At 47.9% G+C, this 12,778-nt stretch overlaps 1 protein-coding gene across 3 annotated transcripts in view; it reads left to right on the top strand.

The window, feature by feature from the left end:
* Positions 1-12,778, top strand: part of XPO5 (exportin 5) — a 29,166-nt gene that overhangs the window by 14,352 nt on the left and 2,036 nt on the right. For all 3 annotated transcript variants that reach the window (XM_039718834.1, XM_039718836.1, XM_039718837.1), the window contains 13 exons: positions 576-675; positions 1,547-1,728; positions 6,390-6,490; positions 7,547-7,643; positions 8,156-8,292; positions 8,855-8,952; positions 9,370-9,416; positions 9,584-9,678; positions 10,537-10,599; positions 11,105-11,187; positions 11,827-11,934; positions 12,118-12,255; positions 12,419-12,583. In XM_039718834.1, coding sequence (XP_039574768.1) covers positions 576-675; positions 1,547-1,728; positions 6,390-6,490; positions 7,547-7,643; positions 8,156-8,292; positions 8,855-8,952; positions 9,370-9,416; positions 9,584-9,678; positions 10,537-10,599; positions 11,105-11,187; positions 11,827-11,934; positions 12,118-12,255; positions 12,419-12,583 — 1,414 coding nt within the window. The remainder of the gene's footprint in view (positions 1-575; positions 676-1,546; positions 1,729-6,389; positions 6,491-7,546; positions 7,644-8,155; positions 8,293-8,854; positions 8,953-9,369; positions 9,417-9,583; positions 9,679-10,536; positions 10,600-11,104; positions 11,188-11,826; positions 11,935-12,117; positions 12,256-12,418; positions 12,584-12,778) is intronic.

Genomic DNA, 12,778 nt, shown 5'->3' on the forward strand with positions numbered 1-12,778 from the left:
GAGGTAATGCCATGCCCAGTAAGGAAACACACAAACCATAGGAGGGTGATGGTCTGCCTCTTGACCTCCTGTGCTGTGGGCAGTCATTGTGATAATAGTTCTCCTACAGTTCAGAAACTGCCAGGAGACTAAATGCTGTTTGCTGAAAATTTCTGGGTAAGAGTTGCTTAAGGTAATAATGGAACATTCCCCAGCATGCTCAAAGCATTTGCAGAAAATAAGAAATAAAAGACATCCTTGCTCATCCCCAGGAGGAGGTAAGAAGCTGAGTTCTTACTAAAACTGAGATGTCTTGCAGCTCTGGGTAACTGGGCATGCACAAGAGTTTTCCCAGCAGAGCTATCTTCATCAGAGATTTGAATGTTTCAGATCCCCACAGCCCAAGAGAACTGGTAATGTTTGGAGGGTGTACACATCTCTGATGCTTTTTTAGCATGTTCCCATGTACAGGATGGAGTGCTGCCTAGCCTCTCTGGCCTGCTCTGTATTTGTGAGGTGTTCATTGACTGTGCAAAGCTCTGCTTAAATTCCCTGGTACAAACAATAATCCCACTGCTGTCTTTTGCTGCTGGCAGAGTCCTCTCAGATCCCGAAGCCTTTATATCCTACGTGGGTGCAGACAACAAAAATGCTGATCCAGTCTTGGAAGATCCTAGTGGCCTGAACCGGTCTAGAGTGAGTATCATTACCAGGGGAGGTGTAATTGTCAGTGAAAGAGACCTGCCTCCTTCCATCCCCATGTCTCCTGTGATTGCACACGAGGTCTCCTGATCACGTACTTCTTTAGACTGCAGAATAACAGGCTGGCCTTTGCTTTTTAGGCTACAGTAAAGAGCATGCAGGCCATGCAAAACAACATTATTTATCAGAGTGAAGCACGCTGTTTCCTCCTCTTTGTTCATGATAGAGTTTGGTTTTGGGGAAGCAATTGATTTACACGATTTTTAGAAATGTGGGAAGTGAATTGTGCTTTCTGAACCAGGCAGTATGGAAAGCATGGTGCTCAGACTGGAGCACAGAACAGAATTAAAATTAATCTGAGGAGATTTGTGCTGAATTTTTAGTGTAAAGTCTTCATTTGACCTGCAAATGGAGTTGCTGTGCTCAGATCTGTAGAAGACACTGAAATGCAGTCCATAGAGTGATTTGGGGCTAATGCAGTTGTGTCATCTCAGATCCTGTATCTGTCCCAGCACTGCATCTTCACTCATGAAGGACATGAGGAACTGATGGTCTAGCTCCTTACTCTTAGCAGCCTACCCGGCTGCTTACATGCTCTTGAGATGGTATGCATTGGTGCTTTGTCTGATAGTGAATTCCTAGTGAACCCTGCCATGGCCAGGGCTCTCTGAAGGTGATGGAATATGGCATGATCATTTGCTGCATTTTCCTGGCAGCAAACTCACCAGAGTTTGTTCCTATCACCAGGTTAGGCTCACTGTGGAGCATTCCCTTTGAGGTGGGATGATGACATGTTTCTCTGAAAACCTGTTGATTCAGACTGTGATCTGGCTAAGAAATGCTTTCTCCACATCTCTCGCTGCAGATAAGCTTTTGTGTTTACACTATTCTGGGAGTTGTGAAACGAGCTCGTTGGCCTGCTGCTACTGAAGAGGCAAAAGCTGGAGGATTCTTTTTGGGATACCTGCCCAGCGGAACTCCAATGTACCGTAATCCCTGCACTGAGCAGGTCCTGAAGCTTTTTGACAATTTACTTGCTCTCATAAGGTGGGTTGAGTTGATTTGAAATCATTTATGCTGGCTTATAAATTTCTGAAAGCCAAACTGTGATAAATACGTGGAATGCTCAGAGCATGGTTTGCCCAGTGGGAGTATGGGCTGGTGCCCAAGTACTGTTCCTGGCTGTTCACAGTGGGGAATGGCACTGTGCAAACTGGAGCCTTCGAATGTTCATTGGCCTGGCCTGCAAGAGGCCATCAAAGCTAATGGGAGCTTGTGCTGGTGCTGCCTCCTCCACCTCCACTGCTGTAGTTCTGCCACCCAGTTAATGATTTCTCAGCTAACTCTCTGCTCTGCCCTCAGCCCCTACAAGGCCACCTCTCCCGTCACCACCAGGACAGTCCCAGCTCTCATCGCATCCCATTCACATTGTTCTCTCTTCAGTGTTAAATTAAACTGGCTTGGCTGACCATGAGCAGCAGCCTCCTGAAGCACTGTTTGCTCTTGAAATCAGTGGATGCATACTCTCAGCCTGTTGCTACCATGCAGTGCCTCTCTGCGTGTCACCAGGGGTGTGTAGGTCTGGGGCACCAGGGCAGGGAGCAAGAGAAGGCAGAAAAGGGAAATCCGAAGGACACAGTTCCCAGAATTACAGAGGAGAAGTCTCTCTTCTCCTTTATTTTTACATACTTGAAAACTTGTTGCTCTGTCCTTGGCAGGGGCCTTTTGAGAAAGAGCATTTTCAGATCCACTTAGATTTTTCAGCTCCTGTGTTTGTAAGGGAAGAGGCCCTGTTACCTGAGCTCTGTCGAGTCAAGTATGTTTAGTAGTCCCTAAGTTCAGGAATGTGCTGCTTCCAGAGAGAAGCACATGCTGGACTGTTGGGACAAGCACATGCTATCTTGGCCCATGCTGGCAGTGTTTCTCATCACTAAACTCTGTAGCACAGTGTGTGGTACTTTGGCCAGTGACCAGGTAGACATACAGAATTGTTCTTGAAGTGTTTTTGCCTTTTATCCTGGAAGGGTGAAGATCCAATTGATGACCTTTTGGGAGAGGTTAGCTAGAGTTGCCCTGAGTAGTGGTAGCCTTATGCCATTTCTTCCAGTGCCTGCTACGTGTCATATTGTGTGAGACCAACTAAACCAGTGCCCAAGGTCTGAACAGGCTGCAACAGACACTTTTTCCTCATGCAGTCACTGTTCCTACCAGAACTTGTGCCTCAGTAAAATCACTTGGGATCTGTGTTACGACACACTTAGGGAAATGTCTTCCAACTTCTGTCACCACTTCACTTCTGTGAAGAAGCAGAAACTCTGTGCCTGGCTTTTACCACCTCCAAGAGAACACATTAGCTATGCTCTCTGTCCAGGATATAAAGGAAGGGGCTCCATGGCTGGTTTGGACTTTTTTTTAAATAATGTGTCTGTGTTGTTCAAGCACCTCACCTGCAGGCTGAAATATTTTCTGTGTACCTGGTAGTAACATACATGGAGAAACCTGTACTTCACTCAGACACATCTGGGCTTTTCTTAAAGCTGGATGCTCCAACAAGAACTAATGAGTGATGTATTAAGAACAGTGGATCTTTATGCTTTATATTTTTCCATTGCTGCTGTTGGATATATCAGCCTCTGTTTGATAACTGCAAGCTCCTCGTTGTTCAGTGCAGGGGTTGATGATGATACTTAAGTCTTTTTGGCAAAGCTGGATCTTGTGCTGTGGAGCTCGTGTTGTGTTATTTGCTGACTTCACGTGCCTTTTCCATGTATGTCTTCCTCAGGCCCTATTTAATATGGATCACACAGGAAAATATGGAATCTGTAGCTGCCTGTCAGCAGGCAGGAGGTTTGGGGATATGAGGAAGGCTGCCTGGCAGGAAAGCTGTCAGTGTTTAGGATGCCCTCAGGGACATAGTTACATTACTACCTGGGGATGGATGTTTCTCTGAGATCTGTGCCATTAGGCAGCTCTCTATGGATAAGCAACATCCAGAGTTGCCCACATGCAGCAGAGCATGGAAGTCCCTGCAGGCTGTGTTGGTTTATTTGTGTGCAGATGTGCAAGTAGCAGTAGCATGGATCCTGCTGAGCAGGGACTGCTGCTCTCTGGAAAGTGTGTGGCATTCTGCTGCTGTGTTAGCAGACAGAAGCAGTGAAGCAGTTAAGCCATTGGGCCTTTGCCAGGGTGGTAAGTAGCTTGAAGATAGGTCATGGGTGAGATCAAAGAACTGAGAAGAATGAGGTAGTCCAGGTAATGGAAAAATAAGGCAGTTTTGAGTGGCATCTTATTGTGCCTGCCTGTATTTGTCTCCGTGTTGGTGGCTGTGTTAAATGAATTATTTTGAGGTTGCTTTATTAACCACTGCTTGCAGTTTTCAGAGTAATGATTCTCCTGTCCTCTGTGGCACCTCATTTCATTTAGGTGTTTTCTAGCTTCTGACTTAAAATGTTCACTCCTGAATTTAAACCCAAATCATGATTTTCAGCCACCTTGGTGCATTTCTGCAGTCAGTAGCTGCATGACCTAATTGGTGCAGAGCCTTTATTGTGCTGGGATTTTGCTCGTGTTTTGTTGCAAATTAAGTGCTCGTGCTCAGCAAATGCTTTGCTTAGACAAAGGCTTTTTTGGAACTCCTGATGATGAGATGCTGACATTGCCAAAGCATTAATTCTGGTGAAAGAATTCTTGGGTAGAGATGGATGCTGTAGGCATTTTCATTGTAGAAGATTCTTCAGTCATGGCCTGTGCTAAAGGACTCATCTTCTGGTTTACAAGCTGTGCTCTCTAGGCAGCAGATACTCTTTCTAGCAGAGCTGTGACCATCACTGAAAATTCCCCAAGTTCTGCCATATCCTTTGCTTGTCTTTTCTAAAGTATAAATGTCTCTCAAAATCAGTTTTTCTTCGTTTTGCTGTGTGTGGGGTGCCCAGGAGTGCTGATAAGTCTCAGCTGGAACATGCCTAGAGGCTGCATCATCATACATGAGGGCTGTTGGATGCCTTTTTAACTCCCATAGGGAGTGGGTGATTGGCCATTCTCTCTCCATTCCATGCCCTGTAAGTGAACATCTGCCTCCCAGCTCTCAGACTTAAGAAAATGCTTCAAGGAATCTGAAACAACTAAGGACCATGAGCACACATTCAGGATATGACTGTCTGGCCTGTCCTGCTGGAATTAGTGCACTGTGGTTTCGGGGTTCACCTTTGCAATTCCACAGTCCCTGCTTGTGCCCCACTGGCCTTCTGCCCAGTGTGAGGCAAAGCCAGCACTGACATGGAGTGGACAGGAGACATACAAGAGATTATTTTAATGGCTAGGTTTCAGGGTAGCCTCCAGCAGAAATGTACAGCTTTTTGAGTCAGTGGGGCAGCATTAACTGTGTGGAAGCTGGGCTGTTCCCTGGCCCTTCTTGGCAAAGCAGAATCAGCTTGTGCCCCTTTGAGGCCTGTTGCATGGTGTTAGATCCAGCCCAGAATGAGAGTATGAGTCATTAAGAAGCCATTTCTGTAGCTCTTTCTCATGAAGTTCACATACTTGCCTTCTTCATGTGCAGTGAGCAGGGAAGTATTTAACACTTGCAGAGAGAAACAGGCTAGTTGCTGTTTTGAAGCTTTCTGCAAATGCAGGCAGACATCAGTGCATCACGGTTGCCAGAATTATGAAGGTAGCCTTAAAAAAAAAAAACAAACAAAAACCAATTATTACTACAATAATCACTACTCAGTGAAAGCTGAGACTCTGAAGAACATCCTGAGGTCTGTCCACCCTCCCTTCCCCCAGCCATTCCCATGTACCCCCTGCTTTGGGAAATGCTGCTCGAGGGGGAGATACTGAGTTGCCCTTGATCACCTCTAGCAGCAGGTACAATGGCATTGCAGTTTTGGAGGAGGCTGCAGGATTTGTGCTGTGTGCAGCTGGCGACACCCAGAGTGGAGGTCTGAGGTCTCAAAGGAGAGAGGTAGGTGAGAGAGACACCCCTGCCAAGTCCAGCTGTGAGTGTCAGTGCCCTGGCTAAGAGAGAGGACCCATTTTGGCCTGGATGGCAAGACCACCTTACCCATGGCTGCATTGGTGTCCCTTGCAGAGAGCTGACAGTGGCCACTTGCTGTGATGCAGAACTGCTCCCAACTGGATGTGTTGTCCAGGGGCACTTGTGCCTGCCATGAGTAACATCTGATTGGACTGATGTTCTCACTAGAGTCTCTCCAATGCCACCTGCCATTCTGGGGACTGACCCATCCCTGAGGGGCAGTGTGTGTATTTGGGAGCTGAAACAGCCCCTCCTTCTGCAGGGGTCTTAGGTGCAGAAGATCTTTTGAGGTGAAAGAATCCATGTCTTGTCAGTTTTAGAAATACATTCTCTGATCCCTTTGGCCAAGCTAATAAGTTGTTCCCAGCATCATCTGGAGAATTGCTGGGGGTTTTTACTGCTGGTGCTTGCAAGGGGTGGGATGAACTGAAATAAGCGGAAGGGGCAGCCAGGAGATTCAGGACATGAGGTGGAGTCACTCCATGTCTCTGTTGGGTCAGCTTCCCCAGTATTTTTGCAGGTGGGGAAGGGGGATCCCATGCACATGTGCATGGTCTCACCTTCCTCATCATCTGCCTCAGAAGAGCTGTCCACAAGCTGAAGGAGAGGATTCCACTGTCAAGGGCGAAAAGGGATTGATTTATATGAGTATAAACCAAGTGCTCTTCTGTTTCAGGACTCACAACAACCTCTACATGCCAGAGATGGTGGCTAGGCTGGGGGATACATTTGCAAAGGCCTTGGACATGCTGGAGGTGGAGAAGAATGCCATTCTAGGTAAGAGGTTTCTCTTCAGGAGGAATGTGTTCTTAGAAATATTTGAGTTAGTGATCTGTCCATAACAGTGGAAGTGAAATAGGGCTGGAGGACCAACTTCTTCATAGTATTTGCAGCTCAGGTGTGATTTGAACCAGCTGAAACTAAGATGTAGATAAGTTACTGGGTCTCAGACACATTAGTTTCTTTTGCATGCATTGAAGGGTATGCTACCAAACTGCTTATCCCATTTGTGGGTTGGTGGTGGTCTCTGCAACATGGCATTTCAGGCTGCAAAGGCTGGAAGGTGCTGTAATTATCTGCCTTGGAGCAGAATTAGTGCTGAGAAGGAGCCCTGAGTGCTGATGCCAAGACCTGTGCTGGAGGGCAAGAGCCAAGTTGTGCAGCATGGCCCTCGCATTTGTTTCTAGACAGCATATTAGAAAGAGGCCTTTGGAGCCTTCTTAAAACAGGTTTGAGCTTGTGAACACAGAAGCCTTTCCAGCCAAGCAGAAGTGGGTGGCCCCGTGGATAAAGTGTGGATCATGACCAGACAGTGAAATATTTTGGGGAAGTTGCTTTGTCTTTCTTTCTCCATTTCCTATCTATAAAATGAGAACATGGTTCCTTTACCTGTTTTCTGTGACTTTAAAAACTCTGTGAGCCCCTGCTCATAAAGCAGCAGGGCCTTGATCTCTGCTCTAAACTTTAATATCATAGTTTGGCAGTAGCTTGTGTCCTGGCAGAGAGTACAAACCTGAAGAGATGAGCTGTTAGAGGAGCTGCAACAACTGTCAGCTTTGCTGCTGACTGGGTTCTGATAGCTCAAGTAAGTTCTCCTTCAGAGAAATAAGGCAGCTACAGCAACCTCAGTGGAAACACCTCTGCTCTGGGCACAATCAACTTGAACCTGGCTGACCTCTGACTTTCTGCCCCAGGGTTGCTGCACCACTTCCTATTTGGCACTTGCCAAGAGCTTCCCTTGCTGCTGTCAAGCTGGCTGGGGCCTGCCCAGCATGCTCTGAAGGTGCACTGTGCTCTGTCATTAATGTAACTGAAGCTTATTCCTTCCCACAGGCCTCCCTCAGCCTTTGTTGGAGCTTTATGACTCTCCTGTTTACAAAACAGTCTTAGAAAGGATGCAGGGCTTCTTCTGTACCCTCTACGACAACTGGTAAGAGCACCACATCTCTCACCACAGTGCAGCCCTGCACAGCCAGAGCACTCGGTTATTGTGGGGTCCTAACTTCCTTTAGAGGAGACTTTTGATGTGAGCTGTCTCCTGCAATATCCAAGTACAGGCTGAGTGGTGGCATATATATAGTGGTTGTAACCTGCCACACAGACATGGAACAGTCTGGAAAAGGTACCTCAAAATGGGGAACTCTTCTGCAGTTAGATAGTCAGACTGGAGTGCTTACCGGATATCCTGATCCAGTTTGTCTCTTTTGCCACTTCTAATTATGGGTCAGGGTGCCTCAGCACTTCAAAGCACCTTGTAGTGCTCAAATACTTAATTCATTGTCCCTCTGCAGGTATCCCAGAGATACTGTGCTAAAATTCCTCTAGAGTATTTGTTTAGGCACCTGACAACTGTGTAGTCTCAAGATGATAGTACTTGTAGCCTTTGCAGAACAGAGACATTGTTAACTAGCAGACTTGTAACTAACTTTTTTTTGGTTGAAGTTTTCACATCCTGGGAAATGCAGGCCCCTCCATGCAACAGGATTTCTACACTGTTGAGGGTCTCGCCACCCAGCTCCTCAGCTCTGCTTTCAACAACCTCAACAACATTCCTGATTACAGACTGCGTCCCATGCTCCGTATCCTTCCGTCAGCTTGGGTGGCTCTGAAGAGATAAATTTAAACCCTGCATAGTTTTCAGTATGGCCAAGACAAAGAAGGGTGATTGAGGAGGTAAACAAACAGGGATACACCTGGTGTGGGTGAGGTATGATGCTAGGAGGGCACGAGCAGAACGAGCAGTGCATGGGGTCAGAATAAATGCAAAGGATTTGTGTGGTTCTGGAGGCACTGTGAGAGGTGAGTAGTGCCTTCTGAGAGGCAAGGAGGCTTGGATAGTGAGGAGCTTGACATTAGGATGTGCTTCTCTGGGAGATCATGTGGGTTTCCCAACCTGCTTTCCAGGGCTGGACATTCAGTCTCACAGCTGGGAAGCAGGTGCTAAGCACCCTTAGCTTTCACAGCTGAACTGTCAGGGGAAAGAGCTGATTAACTGATGTTCTTGCTGTAGAGATGCCACTTGTTCATTCAGGGCTGTGAGAAGGTGAGCTTCCAAGTGCCTGTCCCTTGGCCTCCCAGTGGAATGGGCTGCCTTGGGCACAGCTGGCTGTGTTGGATCTCTTCCTTAACTGGTCTGTGCAGGTGTGTTTGTGAAGCCCTTGGTACTTTCCTGCCCTGCAGAATACTACGAAACCCTTGTCTGCCCCATGCTGGGACCACTCTTTACCTATTTGCACATGGTAAGAAATGGCTTGTTCAGTGCCTGTTCAGTGCCAGTAGCAGCCCTGTCTGTCTCTACAGAGCCAGCAGAGACAAGGACAGAGCCTCAATGCTTAATCATTTTGATGATGTTTAGAGGGGGCTTTAAAGTGCATTGAACCCTGGCTGTTGCACAGCACTCCTTGCTGTGAGTTCAAACCTGTGGACATGAACTCCTCAACTTGCAGCCCTGATAGTTTTTGGGCTTATTTATAGGTTTATTTCCATGTCCTCTCATTTTCGTGACAGCTCATTCAAATTCCAGCACACTTGGTACCAGTTTTGCTGCTGTTCAAAATCAGTCCTGGCATTTAAAGCTCTTGTGCTTCTGCCAGTAGATATTTCTTGGGTCTCCTTGCATTGTGTCCAGATTTAATCTTTCCTTCTGTCTTGAACAGAGGTTGTCCCAGAAATGGCAGGTGATCAACCAGCGAAACATGCTCTGGTAAGCTTCCACCCCTTGGTACAAAGAGGGAAATGGGGTCTTTTATGTGGCCCTTTGCCCAGGAACAGCCCTGCCAGCAAGGGCTGGAAGACACACGGGTGACTCATTCCATGTGTTTGGGTGGAGGGTACACTGGCTCCTGTCAAACTAAAACCTGTTCTCCTCAGTGAGGATGATGCTGCAGATGACAACCCTGAGTCTCAGGAGATGCTTGAGGAACAGCTGGTCAGGCTGCTGACTCGAGAAGTCATGGATCTTGCCAGTAAGTGAAATCAGATTATGTCTCTTAAGATATTTGGGAAGTTTTCCCTGGAGTGGACAACAGAATTTCCCAATGTGCAGTAAAGCTTAATTGTAACCATCAGTAGTATATAACATAACCATGGGAATGCAGATGTGAGACAGCCCTGCCAAAATCTTAGCTAAAACCTAGCATGACATAATTTGAAATCTTCAGAAGATATATTCTTCCATTCGTTAGCTTTTAGGGCTCCATGGTTTTGGCACCGTTCCTGTAGGAATCCAGTCCTGCAAGGAATTGGGTTCTCCCATTCTGTGCTTTGGAACCTTGTATGGGACATGGATTTGTGGACAAGCCAAGTGTAGAGCAGTTTTGTTGCTGGCAGTTGCCATGTGTCTAACCAGACATAAGGGAGGAGTCCATCCCCCAAAGCAGCCTTCCCAGCCTTCTATTCCCCTTCTCCAACATAATTTTTGTGTCAGCGTGGCTTTATACAGGAAGGCTGGGGAAATTGATTCCATGAAGATTACAGATCTCAATCTTCTGCCTCCTTTCTTCACTGGCCTTTTTGCTTTAAATCAGTGTTCTTCTGTGGTTATGGGCTTCAGATGGTTTTGCACATTCCTGGATCTCAATAGTAGGAAGCAAGCACTGTGCAGCAGGTTCCACTGTGGGAAGGTTCTGTGGGTGGGGTGTTACAGCCTCCCAGGTAGTGCAGTCCTGAGTTTTATACTGGCTTTCTGGTTCTTCAGATTCCCTGTAAGAGCTGGGGGAGCCTGAAGCAGCTGTGAGCCCATCAGAGTCTGTAGGATAATTTCTGCATGTTCTGCAGTAGCATCTTCCTTTTTCTGCTCCTCTGACCTGCAACTGTTTTTGCAGCTGTTTGCTGTGTTTCTAAGAAAGGTGTTGAACAGAACACTACTGCTGCTGTAGATGGAGATGGTAAGTAGATGCCTGCCTTTGCCTTTCCTGCCCTTGGTGTACACAAACACTGTTCCTTTCCTGTTTCTTGAGGGGGAGGCTGGGCTGATGCTGGAAGTCCTGTGTCAGGGATGTAGGTTTGGAAAGAAGTCTTCAGCTCTGTCCTGCCCAGCGTGCCTGGGGGCCACAGAAAAACCCAGTCTAGCCTGGAAATGAATGTGCTGTAGGGTTCACAGGTGGCATATTGGAACAGCTGTTTTTTAAGGTTCTTAAGGTTCTGAGAAGTGGGATGAGCAGCAGAGGGGGATGTGAACAGTTTCCCAAAAGCTGAAGGTAGCCAGTTGCATGCCCCTCCTGTCCCACAAAGGGTGGGTGCTTTTTGCTTGAAAAGAGGTGTTCTGGATAAGCTGTGCCAGGACACTGATCCTGTGTGCTGTCTCCTGGCTCCCAGCTTAGTTCTTGCAGCCCCCTTGTGTCCCCCCAGTCCTTGGGAGGCCACATTCACAGTGCAGCCTTTGCTCTGCAGATGATGAGGCGATGGCCACGGAGGTGACTCCCCCTGCCAACGCAGAGCTCACCGAGCTTGGCAAGTGTCTGATGAAGCAAGAGGTAAGTGCATGTGCTCTCACTGCCACCAGCCTTTCTCTGTACTCTTGTCACACCTGTCTGCCCAGCAGCCAGACACTGCTGCAGAGATCTAGGCTGCTGGAGTGTTCCCCATGTGGGAATCACCTCTTGGGAACATATATGGCTTTTAAGGGCCTTGCAGAAGCCACAAAGCAAATGGGGGTTGGGATCCAGTTATGAGACACAGCTGCAGAGCTTCAGCCCTTCTGGGGAAGAGCCCTTCTGGATATTGAGCCCCCAGGGTGCTCCCTGGCTCTGCCTTCATCCTGGGCCCCAGTTTTCATCCAGATATTTTTTTCTGTACTCTCTGCTGCAGATGCCTCAGAAGCTCTTGTAGAAGCTTTTGTGGTGACTTGAGAGTAGCAACTGGGGGGATTCTTTGAGTGCTCCAGGGTCTTTCCCAGGGAGATGGAGGGAGCAGGTTAACACTGGTCCCTCATGGTTCTGATGGTGCACACTGGGTGAACACCTTTCGCTAGAGCAGCAGTAACGTGCAGAATTTTCAGAAGCCCCTGTAGATTCTCTGGATTGCTTCTTTGCTCCCATCAGGTTTGAATGCTGGAAGTAGAAAATAGAGAAAATAGTTCCTCTGACTGGTTTTCCTCTCTGACTCCTTTTCAGGATGTTTGCACTGCAGTGTTGATCACTGCCTACACATCCCTGTCCTGGAAGGACACCTTGTCCTGCCAAAGAACCACAACACAGCTTTGCTGGCCACTACTCAAACAGGTACCTCCGGGAGGAGGAAGGGATTAGTTCTGGCAGGGTTGGGAGAGGAAGCTCTGAATGTTGTGAGAAGTGTGGCTGCTTCACCCCTGGGCACCTTCTCCCTCAGGAAGAGCAAGCTGTTGCAGAAAGGTGGTTATGTACCACCAGTATCTTGCTTCAGTGCTGACAGTGCTTCTTCCCCAGGTGCTTCCAGGAAACCTCCTTCCTGATGCTGTGTCCTGGTTTTTCACAAGTGTGCTCAAGGGCTTACAGGTACACGGGCAGCATGATGGCTGCATGGCAGCTCTTGTCCACCTGGCTTTCCAGATCTACGAGGCCTTGGTGAGAAATTCTGTTCTTCATCCAAATGTGAGGTTGAGGCATGTGAGGGGAATGGTGAAAAGCAATCCCATGCCTAGTGGGTAGGGGCAGAGGAGTTAATGGCCCCCAGGGAGGGCTGGGCTGTTACTCTAGCAGAGCTGTATTAATGGTGCTCCTCCTGCAGCGCCCTCGCTATGGTGAGCTGAAGGCAGTGATGGAGCAGATCCCAGACATCCAGCTGGAATCTTTGGAACAGTTTGATTCAAAGCTTCTCAACCCAACGCTGCAAAAAGTGGCAGACAAGCGCCGGAAGGATCACTTCAAGCGCCTCATCTCAGGTTGCATTGGGGTAAGTGATATCCTGGAGGAAAATTTCACCGCTCTATGCTGCAGAAGTGATGGGGTAGCTGGCCTGCCTCCTCTCAACAACCACCCCCCTTCCAAGCCAGGAGGCTGGTGCAGCATGTTTAGTGTTTGTTCTGCCTCTCTTGACCCTGGAGGTCCAGCAGACTGAGCAGCCCCTCCAGCAATGGCCTCTGACTGA

Source organism: Passer montanus, unplaced genomic scaffold, assembly GCF_014805655.1.
Source record: "Passer montanus isolate IOZ18808 unplaced genomic scaffold, ASM1480565v1 scaffold40, whole genome shotgun sequence".
Lineage (NCBI taxonomy): Eukaryota > Metazoa > Chordata > Aves > Passeriformes > Passeridae > Passer > Passer montanus.